This window comes from Pan paniscus, chromosome 1, assembly GCF_029289425.2.
Source record: "Pan paniscus chromosome 1, NHGRI_mPanPan1-v2.0_pri, whole genome shotgun sequence".
In the NCBI taxonomy this organism is placed as follows: Eukaryota; Metazoa; Chordata; class Mammalia; order Primates; family Hominidae; genus Pan; species Pan paniscus.
This window is the reverse complement of record NC_073249.2, coordinates 17,184,658-17,203,824: the sequence shown is the minus strand read 5'-3', so window position 1 is coordinate 17,203,824 and position 19,167 is coordinate 17,184,658. Positions and strand designations below refer to the sequence as shown.

At 39.7% G+C, this 19,167-nt stretch overlaps 1 protein-coding gene across 4 annotated transcripts in view; it reads left to right on the top strand.

Annotated features, from left to right (window-relative positions):
• DISC1 (DISC1 scaffold protein) overlaps positions 1 to 19,167 on the top strand; it is a 414,191-nt gene that overhangs the window by 371,418 nt on the left and 23,606 nt on the right. For 3 of the 4 annotated variants that reach the window (XM_055102062.2, XM_055102196.2, XM_063596538.1), the window contains one exon: positions 10,364 to 10,640. In XM_055102062.2, the coding sequence (XP_054958037.2) occupies positions 10,364 to 10,640 (277 nt within the window). Of the gene's footprint in view, positions 1 to 10,363; positions 11,250 to 19,167 lie in introns of those variants that run through there. The other variant, XM_034948993.4, reaches the window with a different exon arrangement.

Sequence of the window (19,167 nt, the reverse complement as noted above, 5' to 3'; positions counted from 1 at the left end):
TAGAACACATAATACAAGAGGCTGTCAAGTAATATTTTCAAAATGTGGAACCAAGAATATTAAATAAAACCATTATTTAAATGGGACTATGAGACCTGGAAATACTTAAAAGATTTATCATGCACAAGCTTCTTGGGAATATTCTTAGAGGAAGTATTTCAAGAAGATGAAAAGTCTAGGAGGACGGTATGAGCGGTGTCACAGAGTATGCAAATAAAGCTTAGCAAATTTTTTACTGTTGATGACATACAGAACTTACAAATAGAACAAACAACAAAAATATATCTTAATAAAAATCTGGAACTAAAATATAGCCTCAAAATATATATATCAATTTATTGCTTCAGAGGTGGGATGGGGTAGAATGAGAGTGAGGTGAAAATATATTAAAGCACTTTTCTTCCTGTTTGCGAGGAAGACGTAGAAATTGAAAAGCTCAGCAAATTTATATGGAAAAACATAAATATGATCTTACAGATACAAAGGAAACTACCAGAAGACAAAAATATAATGTATAATTTTTAGACCAATAGAAGAAGATTTGATCCACCCAATGGAAAGTAGGAAAAGAGAAAAAAAATAAAATGTTTAAAAAGTAAGGGAGGATTCCTGGTCTGGGAAAAAAGGCATGGACCATTTCTCTCTGCTTCTTCCCACTAAATGCAATTCTAAATCCTGAAAATACTGCAAGAGCTAATCAAATGAGAACTCTGAAAGACCGTGAGAGGACAGAAATCTGCCTTGGGACTGCAGGACTAGAGGGAAAACATAGCTTCAGGGCTTCCTACATACCTACTTCATGAAAAAACATGACCTAGACCTGGATTTCCTGACCTCCAACCAAGCAACCAAAGACAGCTCAGCTAGGTTTATTCCTGCCCTGGATTTGGAGCCCTGCTAACAATAAGCAGCCAGGGGAGAGCTCTCCTTCCCTCCTGGCCTCCAACTCCCTTCCCCTCCCAGAGACACCTGGTTAGCCAGCAGCCCCTGGCAAGAGGGACCCTGCCACAACAGATGCCCAGCCTGGGAAGTGTTCTCCTCTCCCCTCCCTGCCCCACCAGGGGCAAGGGGAATTCTGCCACAGTAGGTACCCAGCCAGGGAAGTCTTCTTGTCCTCCGGAGTCTGAGACTTTACACCCGCACCAAGAGACATTCAGTTACCTGACCTGGGGGGAGGCCCCTTCTGCCTTCTGCCCCTTCAGCTAGCACCATCAGGGACCAGTGGAAGTTCTCCTAGAGCCAGATGAATCAAGCAGAAAAACAACAACAACAACAACAACAACAACAACAACAAAACAACCAACTCCAAAACAAAACTCAAAGGCAAACAAACGAAAGGAACCACACTGCAATGGCTTCAAAAATAAAAATTCCATTGGAACCACATATAGAAAAGTAGGACGGGACCTGCATGATAAAGCTAAACAGAATTCCCTCATAAAATAAAAAAATTAAATGGAATTCAATGTTTTTTAACATAATGACCCACGTGCCCAAGATATAATTAGGAACCATTCATCATAACAAAAACCAAGGATATCACAGCTTGGATGAGGAAAGAGAATCAACTGATACCAGCGGGGAGATGAATCAGATGTTGGAATTATGTGACAAGAATTGTGTATGGTCATCATGAAAATGCTTCATTAAACTATTACAACAAATGTTAAAATTAGAAAAGGTCAGCAAAGATATAGAATTTTTTTTAAAAACCAAATGTAAATTATAGAACTAAAAATATAAAAACAAATAAAAATCTCACTGCATAGGCTCAATTATAGAGTGAAGGTGATGGAGAATAGATTCAGTGAAATTGAGAACAGATTAATAGAATTTACCCAATCTGAACAAGAAACAATGGACTGAAAAAAATGAACAGAGCCTCTGGGCTCTGTGGGACATAGCAAAAGATCCACCATTTATATCACTGGATTCTAAAAGGAGAAAAGGATAGTGAGGCTAAAGAATATTTGAAGAAACAATGGCTAATAGCTCCCCGAATTTGGTGAAAGGCATAATCCTACAGATTCAAGAAGCTACACAAATCCCCAGGAGAATAAATAAAAATAAATCCACACTAAGACACATAAGAATTGAATTTCTGAAAACTAAAGACAGGGAAAAATCCTTGAGAACACCCAGAGAGATTTACTACCTATAGGGAAACAAAATTTCAATAACAGTGAATTTATCATCTGAAACTATGGAATCCAGAAAGAAGTGGCACAATTATCAAATGATAATAGAAAAGAACTGTCAACCTACAATCCTACATCCAGCGAAATTATCCTTTAAGAATGAAAAGGAAATAAATATATTCCCAGATGAAGAAAACTACTGTGTATTTGTTGTTAGCAGATTAAAGATTAGCTAGACGAAATTCTCTGGGAGGTACAGAAAGGAATATAGAATAAAAAGAGTAGAAACACAGTAGAATATCCTTTACCTCATGTGTTTTATGTATTGTATTACGGTGATTGAGACAAAAATTTTAATGTCATCTGATACTTAAGACAATAGTATTTTATTTTATTTTATTTTATTTTTGAGACAGAGTCTCACTCTGTCACCCAGGCTGGAGTGCAGTGGCGTGATCTTGGTTCACCACAACCTCCAATTCCCAGGTTCAAGTGATTCTCCTGTCTCAGCCTCCTGAGTAGCTGGAACTACAAGCATGTGCCACGGTGTCCAGCTAATTTTTGCATTTTTAGTAGAGACGGGGTTTCACCATATTGGTCAGGCTGGTCTCCAACTCCTGACCTCAGGTGATCCACCTGCCTCACCCTCCCAAAGTGCTGGGATTACAGACGTGAGCCGCCACGCCAGGCAATAATATTTTAAAGTGCAGAAGGTAGAGATTGAAATGGAAGGGAGGTTTATTTGCATACTTAAAGTAGTAAAATATTGGTGCCAGTTGATGGTGATGCCACTAGCATATTGTAATACACAGAGCAATTATTATGCAAAATATACAAAGAGATATAATCCAACATATTATAAATAAATTGAGATGAAACCCTAAAAATAGGTCCATAAAAATATGCTCAAATGATTTTTGGCAAAGGTATAAAAGTAATTCAATGAAGGAACAATAGAATTTTTAACAAATGGAGCTGGAGCTATTGAACATTCATAGGGAAAAAGATGAACTCAAACTAAGTCTCATACTTCATGCAAAAATTAACTTAAAATGGATCAAGGACCTAATTGTAAAATATAAAACTATAAAACTTTTAGGAAAAAAAAAGGAGTCAGTCTTTGAGACCTAAGGCAAGGCAAAGATTTCTAAGACTCGACACTAGAAGCACAATCAAGTAAAAGGAAACATTGATAAACTGAACCTCTTTGAAGTAAAACCTTTTGCTCTGTAAAGATTCATGTGAAGAAGATGAAAAGACAAACTAGTGACTGGGAGACATGTTTGTAACCATATATATCTGACAAAGTATTAGTATGTACAATGTACAAAGTCTCAAAACCCAACACTAAAAAATATTGAGTAGAAAAGAAGCAAAAGACATAAAATACACCTCACTGAAGAGGCTATATGGATGGCAAAGAAGCACGTGAAAAGATAGTCAACATCATTAGAAATGAGGGTAATGGAAATTGAAGCTGCAATGAGATAACATTACACACCTCTCAGAATGGCAAAAACAAAAAAATATTATAACACCAAATATTGGTGAGGATGCAGAGAAACAAGATCACTCATGCATTTTTGATAAGAATGCAAATGGTTGGCCACTCTGAAAAACAGTTTGGCAGTTTCTTACAAAACTAAACATGTAACTATGATACAACCCAGCAATTGTGCTGTTGGACAATTATTTCAGAAAAATGAAAATTTAATTTCACACAAACACCTATGCACAGATGTTCATAGCATCTTTTATTCATAATATCCCCACACTAGGAGTATCCGAGATGTCTTTCTGTGGGTGAATGGTTAAACACACTGTGGTACATACCTAGCATGGAATACTACTCAGCAGTTAAAAAGGAATAAACAATTGATACACGAATCTCCAGGGAATTATGCTGAGCACACACACACACACACACAAGCCAATCCCTGAAGGTATCTACTTTATGATTCTGTTTATACAACATTTTTGAAATGACAACATTTTAAAAAGTAGTAACAGACTTAGTGGTTTCCAGGGACTAGGGAGGGGGAGGCATGGGATGTAGGCAGGTGTGGTTATAAAAGGGAACATGGAGATTCATGTGATAATTGAATTGTTCTGTATCTTGAATGTGGTAAGGGGTACCTGAACTTACACAAGTGATAAAATCATATAAAACTATGAAAACACACACACAAGGGGAACTCTGACAAAGATCAGTGGATTTTATCAATGTCAATACTCTGGCAAGATATTGCACTACTGTTTTGCAAAGTGTTACCATTATGAAGAACTGGGTAAAGGTACATGAGATCTCTCTATACTCTTTCTTACAATTAATTTAATAAAAAGAAAAAGAAAAATAGAAAAAAAGAAGGGAATTTTTTTAATTGAAAGACTTGGCTAAAATCAATGAGAAAACACCAATAATTACACAGTAATGAGAGTACATGGGTTAAAACCAGCAATCCAAAGATAAAATCTTAGAATGGGTTTTATACAATTCAGCAAATGTTTTGTGTTGGAGTCATTTTAAAAATATGCAAATAGACTGAAAACATAGAATGGTAAAAAGATAAGCTGGGTAAATTTGAATTAAAAGAGTGTTGGAATAACAATTTTAGTATCAGACAATTTAGACTTTAAGGCTAAAATATCATCAACAATGAAAATTGTCACATACAGAAAAAAAGCAGTTAGAAAATTCAATGATTGGAACCCCTAGGTATCTAACATCATAATCTGAGACTCATAAAACAACCAATAAAACTATGGGAGGAAATAGAAGAATCAAGAATTATAGTTGGAAATTTAAAACACTCATTTCAGAAACTCATAGATGAAGCAAACAACAAGAAAAACAAATATATAAAGATTTTAATAACATAATATGCCTTCACTTTCCATTCAGTGAACACAATGCTCATTCTTTTTGGACATATATGGAAAATTTACAAAAATCAATGAAGTACTAGATGATAGGAGAACCCTCAGATAATTTTATAGAGTTAATTCTCAACCAGTATGCAATAAAATTAGATATTAATCTAACAAAAAGGGAGGTGAAAAAAATTTATTCTATTTAGAAACAAAAAAACATATCACTATACAGCCCTTGAATTAACAAGGGAACCATTAGGAAAGATAATGAGAAGGCCGTCTGTCAAATCTGCTGGACAACAATGCTGTAAATTCTAAAAATATATATAATGCAATTACAGAAAAATATTTCAAATTGATAGATTTTGTGATAGGCCCACAAGTGTTTGTTAAATTATTTTCCATATTTTTCTGTATATTTAAAATATTTAATAATTAAAAATTTAAATAAACATATATTGGACATGGTTAAAATATTACTCAGACAAAAATTAAGAGCTTTAAATGTGCTTATTATAACATTAAAATTTCAAAAGAGGAAAATATTAAAAAGAAAACAAATGAGTTAAGTGTTTACAGAAGCTAATAAAAAGTAAGATAATAAATCCAAAGAAATGGGGAAAATGGAAATATAAGATAAGAACAAATCAATGAAATAGTGAACAAAGATCAATATGAAGATTAACAAAGGAAAAATTAGTTCTTTGAAAGGAGTAATAAGATAGCAAACCTTTGATAAGACTGAATAAGATAAATCAGAAAAAGAGTAAGTAAAACACATACTGAAAAGGAGATCTACAAACAAGTAATTTTAAAAATACTTTTTAAAAATATGAACAAACATGTAACAATACATTTGAAATTCATTAAAAAAGGATTAATTTATATAAAGGATATAAAATATTAAAATGGCAGAAGAATAAATGGAAAACTTGAATAGAGTGTAAAAGTTAAAGATACTGAAGTGGTAATAAAATGTCTCCTTCAACAAAACCCTTGGGAAAAGGATAGGGAACCCGAGAAAGAAGCAAATAGGCAATGAATATGAAAAGATAATTCACAGAAGAAAATCTGAGTGGCTATGAAATGATTCTAGTGGAGAAATGCAACTTCAAACGAGATCCCACCTTTTACCTATTAGATTGGCTAAAATTAGGAAAATGAAAAATACCAAAGTGCCCCCAACTAAGGACTGTTGTTTCTAGTATGGACCAGACCCCATTCCTGCACTCCTGCTCCAGTGCATCGCTCAGAAAATCTATTCCCTCCCTCCCTCGCTCCATCTCTCCCTCCCTCCCTCTTTCCCTCCCTCCCTTCCTTCCTTCCTTCCTTCCTTCTTTCCTTCCTTCCTTCTTCTCTTCCTTCCATCCTTCTTCCTTTCCTTCCTTCCTTCTTCCCTTCCTTCCATCCTTCTTCCTTTCCTTCCTTACTTCCTTCTTCCCTTCCTTCTTTCCTTCCTTCTTCCCTTCCTTCCATCCTTCTTCCCTTCTTTCCTTCCTTCCTTCTTTCCTTTCTTCCTTCCTTCCCTCTCTCCCTCCCTCACTCCCTCCCTCCCTCACTCCCTCCCTCCCTCCTTCCTTCCTTCCCTCTCTCCCTCCCTCCTTCCTTCCTTCCCTCCCTCCCTCCTTCCTTCCTTCCTTCCCTCCCTCCCTCCTCCCTTCCTCCTTTCCCCCTTTTCTTATTATATTTTCTTTCTCTTTTTGTTATTTTATATTGGCATAGACATAAAATACATACATCATGAATGTACTGCTTGATGATTTTTCACTCATGGAATCATCACCATCAAGAAATAAAATACTTCTTGTACAGAGAAGTCCCATTATGCCTCTCACATTATGAGCCACCATGCCTAGCCTATTTTACTTTTATTTTTGAAGAAAATTCAAATAATTGCATAGTTCTAGATTGCCAGTTAATTTCTTTCAGCATTTTAAAGATGTTTTATTGTCTCCTAGCTTTCACCACTTCTGTCATCCATATTTTTGTTCCTTTGAAGTTAATGTGCCTTTCTTTTCTCTCACTGCTTTTAAGAGTTTTGTTCTGTCTTTGATGTTTAGAAGTTTCATTATGATGGGCCTAGGTATGTGTTTTCTTTGATCTTTTCCTATTTTGAGTTGTAGTGTTTCCTAAATGTGTGGTTTGATGTTCTTTGTCAATACATGATATTCTTAGCTGATAATCTCTTCTAATATTACTTCTGCCTAATTCCTTCTTTATCCTTCTGATCTCATCATTTATGGACATGGGCTTTGAGAGAATGTTAATTAATATGTCCAAGAAAATAGGGAACATGATGGAGAATTTTGACAGAGAACTGGAATATATAAAAGAAAATCAAATTAAAAATAATGGAAACTTAGAACACAATAGTGGATTGAACAGCAGATTTGAGACAGTAGAAGGAAGGGTCATTAAATGGAAGATAGGTCTGTAGAAAATATCTAGCATGAAGCTGTCTGGATGGGTGAAAATATATATTTTCATTGAAAATTCCTTTTTTGGTTTTCCAAAAAAAAAGTCAAAATTTTGTCAACATTGAATTTACATTCCTCATAGTTTCAGTGTGCCTGAGCTGATGAGTTGTTGATGTGCTCCATATACAGGGATATGTACTCCCAACTAGCCACAGTAACTCCTTTCTATTATCTTCTACCACTGAGGCTGAATATTAGTTGTCATGGTTTATATCATCCCTTCCCTGCTCCACACATTTACATTGCGTGCTGGGCATGCTATATATTTGAGTTCATGATCCGTGTTGAAGATGCCATAAAGACCCAAAAATGTGAAAGAGACTTGGAACCGGGTAACAGGCAGAGGTTGGAACTGTTTGGAGGGCTCAGAAGAAGACAGGAAGATGTGGGAAAGTTTGTAACTTCCTAGAGACTTGTTGAATGGCTTTGACCAAAATGCTGACAGTGATATGGATAATGAAGTCCAGGCTGAGGTGGTATCAGATGGAGAGGAGGAACTTGTTGGGAACTGGAGCAAAGGGGACTCTTGTTATGTTTTAGCAAAGATATGGGCAGCATTTTGCCCCAGCCCTAGAGACCTCGGGAACTTTGAACTTGAGAGAGGTGATTTAGGGTATCTAGTGGAAGAAATGTCTAAGCAGCAAAGCATTCAAGACGAGACTTGGGTGCTCTTAAAGCAGTGCATTTTTATGCATTCATGAAGAGATGATTTGTAATTGGAACTTATGTTTAAAAGGGAAGCAGGGCATAACATTTTAGAAAATTCACAGCCTGATGATACAATAGAAAAGAAAATTCCATTTTCTGAGGAAAAATTCAAGCTGGCTGCAGAAATTTGCATAAGTAACAAGCAGCCAAATGTTAATCCCCAAGACAATGGAGAAAATGTCTCTAGGGCATGTCATAGGTCTTCATGGCAGCCCCTCCCATTACAGTCCTGGAGACCTAGGAGGAAAATATGGTTTTGTAGGCTGTGCCCAGGGCCTTGCAGCTTTGTGCAGTCTCAGGACTTGGTGCCCTGTGTCCCACACATGGCTAAAAGGGGCCAACGTACAGCTCACGCTGTTGCTTCAGAGGGTGCAAGCCCCAAGCCTTGGAGGCTTACATGTGGTGTTGGACCTGTGAGTACACAGAAGTCAAGAATTGAGGTTTGGGAACCTCTGCCTAGATTTCAGAGGATGTATGGAAACGCCTGGATTTCCAGGCAGAAGTTTGCTGCAGGGGTGGAGCACTCATGGAGAACCTCTGCTAGAGCAGTGTGGAAGGGAAATGTGGGGTCAGAGCCCCCACACCGAGTCCCCACTGGGGCACTGCCTAGTGGAGCTGTGAGAAGAGGGCCACCAACCTCCAGAACCCAGAATGGTAGATCCACTGATAGCTTGCACTATGCACCTGGAAAAGCTGCAGACACTCAATGCTAGCCCGTGAAAGCAGCCAGGAGGGGGACTGTACCCTGCAAAGCTATAGGGGTGGAGCTGTCCAAGACCATAGGAACTCATCTCTTGCATCAGCATGACCTGGTTCTGAGACATGGAGTCAGAGGAGATCATTTCAGATCTTCAAGATTTGACTGCCCAGCTGGAATTTGGAGTTGCATTGGGCCTGTAGCCCCTTTGTTTTGGCCAGTTTCTCCCATTTGGGATGGAGCATTTATCCAATGCCTGTACCCCTAATGTATCTTGGAAGTAACTAACTTGCTTTTGATTTTACAGGCTCCTAGGTGGAAGAGACTTACTTTGTCTCAGATTAGACTTTGGACTTGGAATTTTGGGCTAATGCTGGAATGGATTAAAACTTTGGGGTACTGTTGGAAAAGCATGATTGGTTTTGAAATTTGAAAGGGACTTGAGATTTGAGAGGGGCTGGGGTGAAATGATATGGTTAGGCTTTGTGTCCCCACCCAAATTTCATCTTGAATTGTAATCCCCATAATCCCCAAATGTTAAGGGAGAGACCAGGTGTAGGTAATTGAATCATGGGGGCAGTTTCCCCAGTGCTGTTCCCAGGATAGTGAGTTCTCATGAGATCTGGTGGCTTTATAAAGGGCTCTTTCCCCCTGCGTTCTGCACTTCTCCTTCCTGCCACCATGTGAAGAAGGTGCCTTGCTTCCCCTTCACCTTCTGCCATGATTGTCAGTTTCTTGAGGCCTCCCCAGCTACAGTGAACTGTGAGTCAATTAAACCTCTTTCCTTTGTAAATTAACGAGTCTTGGGCAGTTCTTTTTTAGCAGAATGAAAACAGACTAATACAATAGAGTCTAGCAGTAGAGTGGAGAACAACATAGTTACAAGCCCTGCCCTCAGGGAAAAGAAAACAATAATCACATAAATAATTAGAATTGTCATAAATACTCTGAAATAAAAGTAAAAAATGCTAAGAGATCCATCATATTTTCCAGTTGGAAGGCAGGGAATGTTTCTCCCAAAAAGGTTATTTAAGCCGAGTTCTGAAGATAATATGATTTAGTCAGATGAAGGCCTGGTTATATGTGTGTTGGTGGGGAATGGACAGAGAGAGATGATCTAGCCTGGAAGAGTTGGACAGGTCTGAGGATTCAAAGCAAGTCAGTAGGGCTGGAAACACATATATGAGCAGAAACTGTGTTGTATTGGGCTGCTGAGTCTGGAAAGATACATAGGATTTTGGATGCCTTTGCAGACCAAGCAGCTAAGGACCAGCACATTTCATGGTGACTTGATGGTGTGCAAATTTGGTCCCTCTGATGAATCTTCTAGTTGAAATAATTTATCACTGTGAAATTAAGTCATCAAGTATAAGATGACCAGCTGACTTTTAGCCAGGTAGACAAGCTATCGACTTGGTATGATGAAACATCACTGAGTTCATTTTTATGCCTTTGTTTCCTCTCTGTCTCAGCTGCAAGTGTCCACTGCTTGGGAAAGTGTGGGAAGCTGACTTGGAAGCTTGTCGATTGCTTATCCAGAGCCTACAACTCCAGGAAGCCAGGGGAAGCCTGTCTGTAGAAGATGAGAGGCAGATGGATGACTTAGAGGGAGCTGTCTGTATAGCTGCTCCTCCTATTCCCCCCAGGCTCCACTCCGAGGATAAAAGGAAGACCCCTTTGAAGGCATTGGAAGAATGCAAGGCTCACCTCATCCCCTCTCTGCACTGTGCTGGAGGCGAACAGAAAGAGGTCTGTCCTTTCCACATGGCCTCCAGAGGGGACCCTTATTCTAAGGGGTGCTTTGGGACCATGCTCCAAATGGGAACAATAAATATTGGGAGGGCTTCCCATTGAGCATATAAACTTTTAAAAGTTTCAATAACTCTTGAATATGATTACAAAATAAAGTAGAATTTTTGTAGAAGTTTGAAATATAGAAGAGCAAAAAAACCCAACTTTTGGCATATTTAGTTCCATTTTCATTCTAATTTAGTGGCTAGAATTAGAATATGCAGTCTAATATAGAATTACCATATATAGCATACATTATATATGTCATATATAATATAGTTATTATATTCACTATAGCTTATATATGCCATACATGATATTTAACATATATACTATACATTATATATTATATATCATATATGATGTTTAATTATATATTTAGAATCTATATATTACAATATATTATTATTTATTTGAATGAAACATTCAAATATATGTATTTATCCCATTAATTGTTTTTACCAAAACCAGATCATAATGAATGTTTATAATGTTCTTCTTTCATAAACACAACTAAAGTTTGGCCTGAGATAGATGTATTCCAAATTAAAATATGGTTTTATTTAACTTTCTTTTTCTCTCCCCTCTTTCCTCTCTCCCTTCCCCTTCCACTCCTCACTTTCCTCCTCCCACCCTAACAAGAGTCTTTTCCATAAAAAGGCCCTAGGAAGTTTTTCCTGATTTCAGTGCCGTGACCTGAGTCTTCAGAGCTCTTTGTTGGCCCAGGTTCCCAGGTGTTGTGAGTGTGGAAAGGAAATAGCATGGAGAGGCTGGAGGAACTTGACACATGGCTTTCAAGTCTCATGGTTGATGTTAGATGTTAGCTGTGCTTCCTCCCTGGGTCTTTGCCAGGACTCACCACTGGTGGGTGGGGAAATTGCCACCTCCCCAGGCCAGCCCTGCCAGTCTCACATCCCATCTGCAGGACCATGGCCTTCAGAGAGCAGACATTTGTGTTCTTAGTCACTGCCTCTGGACTGCTTAGAAAATCGATCCTTGATCCTATATTTGGATTCCATGGTCTTATAAGAAAGCAACCACTGTCCCTCTGCATCCTTGCTGGCCCAGTCACAGGCTCTACGTTAATTTATAGACATCTGAACTCGTTTGTTAACCCAGGTGCTGCAGGTGGAATCCTCCAGCAAAGCCTGGTCTCCAATGCTCTGGGTAGAGGTGTTGAAAAGTTACCACCTGCTGCAAGTGGATGGCTTGAAAGAATATTCTGGGGTGGAGGGAAGTGCCACCTAAGCAAGGGTTTATTCCTGGGTGGAAGAAAGTGCAGGCTCTGGGAATGAGTCTTTGAAGGTGTGTCTGGCTTTCCAAAGTGAGCTACCAGGAGGAGCTCGGTGTGGGGCAGTCAGAAGCCATGCCAGGTATGTGATGGAGTCCCTGGGTCAATGATTCTGCTGGAGGCCAGGACTGATTCAGCAGAGATCCCTTTCTCCTGTAGGGGAGAAAAATGAATATCTTTCCTTTACCCATCCAAAGGTTCTCAGCTGAGGCACCTATACAGACAGAGTAACAAGAGAAAAATGTACAAATGTGCTTAATATAAAATTTACATGACACAGGAGCCTGCAAAAATGAAGACTCAAAGCAACAGAAACCAGTGTATTTTTATGAAGAATAGCAGACAGATGTGGAGAAGGATAATTGGACAAAAGGAGTATGATTTAATGGCAATAAACTGGGGGGAGCTTAGCAAGGCCTGTTTGCTCGGATTCTTTGCTGCATCCCTGTGTCTTCAGAGATAAGGATACTCCTTTCCTTTGGGTATAGGTTGTACACTTTAAAGATGAGGGTGTTATAATCTACTTTAGAGGAAGGTCAGAGAATTATTCATGGCCTGCTTCAGGAAAGAATGGCTGCAGAAGGTCAGAGAGACTTTCCTGCTTCTGCTGTTCCTCAAATGCCAAGGTGCCATATTTTGGGGTAGTGTATTCTGAACCCCATCACTCTCTCCCTCCCTTTCTCCCTCCTTCTCTGCCCTGCCCACTGAGCCCTGAGCCCTCCAGGTTCTCTGGGGACAGACTTTCCCAGGCATAGGAGGATTCGTTTTCCTGCATAGCATTATAAGCACCTGTCAATTTCACTATCTGGCTATAAGAACACAGAGCTATATTTGTTGAAAAATAGGAAGCTTGGGGTCAAGGATGAAAAAAGAGTGGAGCCTTATCCTAGGTCCTGTGGTGGCTGCTGTTTGGGTGCTCCAGGGGTCCCCCAGAAAACCTCCCAGATCCTCTCCACCAACTGAAATGCTGAGGGTGTCCTATATTTATTTGTTGCTTTCTTAGGGGTGAGTGGGTGCTTTAGAGGGGACCTTATAGCTTTTGCTGGCTTTCAGTATCATTTCCCTGTTCCTCTATCGCAGTGCTGGATTTATTTTCACAGAGAGGGCAGCCGTTCTTTGAATTCATGAGTGCCATGGATTTTAAGACAATGTTTTCTGAGAACGGCAAAATTATGGGGCCAGAAAACAGATAAATTGTTGCCAGGAAAGGGGAAGGGACTCATTACAAGAGCAACAGGAAGGAATTTGGTGCGTGGAAGTTGGGGGCGGATGATAGAAGTATTCTCTCTCTTGATTGTGGTGGTAGTTACGTGACTGTGTGTATGTCTAAATCCATAACTTTACATCAGAAAGAGTGACTTTTACTGTGTATGACTTTATAACAATTATTTTAAAAAGTTTTTTTTAAATGTCTACCTATTTAAAAACCGGGCTATAGATGTTTGAGTCAGTGCTTTTGTCTCAGGACTATCAAAACGCAGTTTGGCCTGCTGGAAAGAGCACAAGGCTTGAGTCTGAGTCTGCTGTGATCCTCAGTTAGGCCTCTTACAGGCCGCATCTCCACATCTGTTAAGAAAAACACCACCACGACATAAGAGGATAATGAAAACTATCTCATGAAGCTGTGATGAAGATTTAAATAAAAGGATGCATAGGAAGTGAGAGATGCATACATAGTAGAGGCTAATTTGTGTTAACTTTTGTTTCTATCACTCTCTCTGGCAGTCACAAGCATCTCTAAAATGCTTTTTGTATGCATAATGCTAACAACAGCTATTTGTTTGTATGACTTAGTCTCCAGGCTTAACTTTCCCTTTTGCATAAGGAGTTTGGGGGTGCTTGAGATTTTTAAATTTTCCTTTACATGTATAATATACTCACTTTTTGTCAAGAAGTAGACATGAGCAATGAGTTAGTGGAAGATACCCAGTCAGAGAAAGGTTTAACGAAGGAAAACTCCCGTTTGTATTCGGGTCCAGGATTTTAGACTACAGAAGGTACAGTGAAATGATAACAAGGGTCTCATTAGGACGGTGCTTTTGTTTTCCTGCCTGTGTTTTCCGGGAGCCATTGAAGTCTGGGTACTTTGCATTTATCCTGTGGCTAAAATGTCTATTCGCTTTGCAGCTCTGGGTTGGTTTTGCTTTAGAACTCCCTGCTGGGTCTGACCATCCTATACTGGTTTCTCTACTGAAGCTTGATGCCCTGAAGGCAGTCAATTTCTTTTTGACCCAAATCTTCCATGAAAAATTACTGACTTCTTATAGAGGTCCACAGGAAGATGAGTTTTCAAAGCCTTTTCCGTACTTATCTGGCCAACGTGGTGATGTGCATTCTGGTGATACTTTGTTATCACAAGGGCTTTGTCGTTGATCGACACCTTCCTGGGTCTACGGTCCTTGCCAGGCTGCTGAGCACCATTCCCCCATTTTACAGCTGGGCCCATTAAGGTGAAGCAATTTGCTTTGGACTTTGTTACAGAGGAAGTCAGCAACAGGGCTCAGTGCCAATCTTAGCATGAACTTCCTCGAATTGTAAGAGCCCTTTTCTTTTCCAGTTTCATGACAGCTCTCCTCCAAGCCTTTCTGAGGACTCTGGAAACTATCAGCTGCTGTTGGCCCTCGTTCATAGATGTTACAGAAATTGAATGGGGGCCAGACAGGAGCCAGGGAAATCAGTGAGCCAGGCTTCCTCCGCTGTGAAGTGGCTCTTTTGTACGGGCTGTTCTGGCCATAATACCTGCGTAATTTTTTTCTTTCCTGTCTGCAACCTAGCCTGCGGGGTGCTTTCTGTTTCCACTGCTTTTTCTACATAATGGGCTCCCTGGACAGTACCACTCTCCCAGACTTCTCATCCCAGCTGCTTCCTTTCTGAGCCAGTAGCTCTCACCAAAGAGGCCAAAAGAGGACCTAGCAATGTTGAGTCATCGCGTGCAGTATGTGAGTAGCCAGTGTGTGAACACAGCTGCAATGAACGGAATTAGCAATAAGACACAACGCAACCATGTAGCCTCATTTGTTCAGATTGAGGTCTTCAAAAAGCATTGTAAGTTTAGGGGTGGAAAGGTGTGATACCTTTCCTCAGCCATCATTAAGGGCTAACACTCCTATAACAAAAACAAATTAACAAGAGAAAAACATAACACGTTTATTTAATCAGAGTTTTACATGGCACAGGAGGCTTCAGAAATGAAGACCCAAAGACCCAGGGAAAACTATTTTTATGCTCAGGTTTAATGCAGAATAGTCAGCTATGAAGGAATGTGATTGGACAAAATGGGTATGATCTAATTGTTATAGACTGGGGGGTGAGCGGACCAGCAAGCCCTGTCTGTTCAGATTCTTCTTGGACGCTCCGCATAGTATTTATTCCTCTTGGGTATGGGGCAGGACTCCTCTAAATGAAGGGTCTTCAAGGGAGAAGGAAGAGAGTGACCTTTCTAGGTTTTATGTTTGCTTTGAGGGAGAGGAGTCCTAGTTTCTAAGACTGGCTTTGAGGAAGAGGAATTCTGGTTTCTATGGCTTGCATCCAGGGAGAAAAAGGAGTGTGAGAGAGGAGGGCAAGAGAAGGCAGAGAGACCTTGCTTCTGAGGCCTTCCAATCTCCTTTGGTTCAAAGTACTCAGCATACCAAAGTGTCACACTTAGGGATATCATACTGTGAGCCACAACATAAGTATCTCCATTCCTTTTTACTCAATTTCACATGAAAAAAAGCTGGAAAAGGTGATCCACAATGAAGATGTTTGTCCTCCTTGTCTTAAACTGATTTCTGTATCTAGAAATGTCTCTATTGGGCAAAAGTGCTTCCTCTTCAGCCATAATGGGTGCAGATCTGATTCTTTCTTTTCTCTGACACTTACTGGCCCTGGGACAGCTGGAAACTCACTTTGACTCTCCAAGGAGCACATCCCTAAATGTGTGATCTCTTGATATCTCTCCCACTTTTGAAAAGAACTGACAAGGGAAAAATGTTCACTTACCCATCAGCTGGTTTTGCTCTTTTTGTTTAATGTCTTTGGGGAGAAAGCAAAGAGCTAGGACATGAAGAAAAGTTCTATCTCCACTACATTTTGAAGTTTTGCAAACCCAGCCATCTTTCCCAAGAGCAGAGCAGTAGAAGCAACCAGGATGCAACCAGGGTTGGTAATTGGTTGGTTAATTAAAAAGTCAGAAAGGACAGAGAGTCATAAAAGATGATGCATGTGTATTTTAAACCTTTTTGCTTCTAGCTGAAAACATGCCCTCTCATTTGCTATTCATTCGATATAGGACCAAGGATTTCTGTTTGTAGAGCCTGCTGATTGGCTTTTCACATGACCCTCGTTGTGTAAATCTCACCTATCATGCATCATTAACAATTTCCACTTTTGGTGTCTTTAAAGTGGGCTGGAAACGTTAAGAGCACTTGCAAAACAGTTCTCAGCCTCCCCCTCTCTCTTAAATGTTATTGAATCTTTCCAAGGTTTCCAGCTTGCTTTTTATGGAAACAAGCACTTTTTCTCTCATTAATATTTCATCGCTCTACATAGTATTTATTTAGATTGTATAATTAGGATATTTAAATACAACTGGCCTACAGAAGTTAAGAAACAAATGCAACTTGACCAATAGAAACAGAACTGCGCAGGCTTACCAGGACCCTGCCCCTGGCCTGGCCCTGGCCACTGAATTTGAGAGAGAAAGCAGAGTCCAGGGACAAGCTGGCAGGTGGCTAAGAGAGGTGTTTCTTCTGTTCAGTGAGCTGGCTCCTGCTTGTTCTCTCAGTTAATTACTGTCATCAGCTTGTCAGCCTCCTTCACCTGCCCAAGGGAAGGAAGGGGACTCCTCTGATCTGCTGGCTTCTCCTTCTTTCGGAATATGGTGGAACCTTGCTCCATGCTCCAGGGCCTCACGGTGGCCCTTTTTCCACTAATTAAAAATAGTTCAGCGCTTCTGAGGAAAACAACCTCAGGGCTCTTGGTGACGCCGTTCACCTTGGAAATTCCTTGTCATTCACTGGTGCAGTCTGAGGGATCGATAGCAGGATGGCGTCTGCCTGAATGGCAAGGACTCATTTTCTGCGTTTGTAACAGAGGAGGTGTTATCCAATGAATCCTCAGTGGTGTCCTGGGAGTAGCTGAGAATTTTTGTAATGTGGAAAATGAGATAGCACCCTGCCCCCTCGTCACAGCTACAGTGCATTTGATTTCCCCACCACTGGGCAGCCAGGGCAGTTAAAGTCAAGAGCTTCCGCTCCCCAGGAGCTTCCCGTCCCCCCATAAGCTGGTCGTGAGCTATTCCTGCCCTTCCTAACTAGGAGCAGGCAGGAGATGAACACTGGAGTTCCATGAAACTCCTGTGTGAAATTATCTTACCTCTACCCAAGACTTACTGCACTGCCTTTTTCAGTGAATCGTTTAATGCCTTCCATTCTGAATATGCTGGTGTTTCTGCTTTGCCAGCCATTGGTTATTCCACGCCCCCTCCTCCACCCGGCCCCCAGGTATTTCCTGGAACCATTGATTATGGCAGAGCAGATCTTATTTTGCTCATATGATTAGGAACCTCAGGCCAACAAGCTTGGGTAACAGTGAGAGAAAAGAAGAGTGGTCCTTTGCTCTTCTTTGTCTGAGTGCCTTTTGAGGGAAACAGTAGGTACCACCAACCATAGCATCCCTATCTCTTTCCAGCAAACTACAGGGGTGCCTGAGACTTTAGGGTGGGAAGCAAGCTCTCACTTGGAAGGGGTGACATCCAGAACCAGGATTAAACGCTGACATTTAAAAACAGTAACTATGGTAGTCTTAATAGTTGCACAGTTTACAATGAAACACTTAGAGTTCAAATTTGTTTCACTATAAAGTGAACATGGATGGAGTTTGGGATTTGATTCTGTCTTCATAGTTTCCCTTTACAGTTCAATATTTCTTAGCTTAAAGAACACATTCCCTTAAAAGGAATCCCTCAAACCACTTTTCATTTTTATTTTCTTATACAAAAGGGCCTTAGGGTTGGATGTCCCTATCCCCAGAATCTGAATCCTTTTATTAAAGGGACTGTATCTAGGTACTAGCCGGTGCCATGAATCTCATTTTGGATTCAAATGGATTATTTTCTCAGAGGGTTCTAATGAAGTCTGGTTTTATTCAGATTTGACGATCAAACTCAGTGTGCTTAAAGAAAAGCAGTTCACATCCTCTTGCATGATCGTGTAATATAAACTGTAGCTTTTCAAAGGTTGCCCTTCAAGTAAACTAGAAACCACAGGCCAATTAACATATGCCAATTAGCAAGCAATTTCTTCTTCTAACAGTTTGTTTGGTTCTGTTAATTACTTTTATTTAGAGCTTGTTTCTCCGAGCCACCTTCAAAACAAGCATGCAGATACTTGAAGACAATTCATTCCTTGCTCTGACCTAAAGAGATCTAAATATTTCAGATGCTTTCTTTACCACTGACGACATCTGGATGCTTTTAAAAGAAATACGCAGTTACTCAGGGAGTAACCGTATAATTTGAATATGTGGATGAATACTCATATCAGATAGAGTAATAAAGATATACCCTTAATGTCTCAATTTTGCCTCTCTGCTTATTGGCATTTACACGACTGTAGAACTCGGCATTTATATGAAAAGACAAACACCATAAAATCTATGTCAAATACATGTGAAATATATTCTTTGTGTTGTGGGCAGGCATTTGTTTGAAGTAAATATTCTTTTTGTAGATAATATTTTAAAAAGAAAGAGAAAACCATATCGCATTCCTGAAATGTATTTACCAAGCATGTATTTTGGAAAACAGCCCAAAGGAGCATATTTAAGGCAGTGATTTTAATACTAAACTAAGGAAATAGTTTGATGCATCAGCTAAGCTCACGGATGGGGGTAATCACATCTGGTTTACCTCAAGCCAGAGGAGAAGGAGTGAGACTTCACAATGTAACAACCATTATGAGGCTCAAGTAGCGTGTTTGGCTTGTAAGCATGTATGTGTGCTGTGTTCAATTGTATGTTTTAAATTTTTTTTAAAAACTTAAATACTGCTATAGCCCCAAAATATGTAAAATATGTAAACAGTTGGCTTGATGGCCATAAGGGAACACCTGTCCTTTTTTTTTTTTTTTTTTTTACTGTGTAGCCTGTGACTTTCACTGCAGGAATTAAATATTTTTGTGGATAGGCAAATATACTTTTGTGGATAGGTATTGC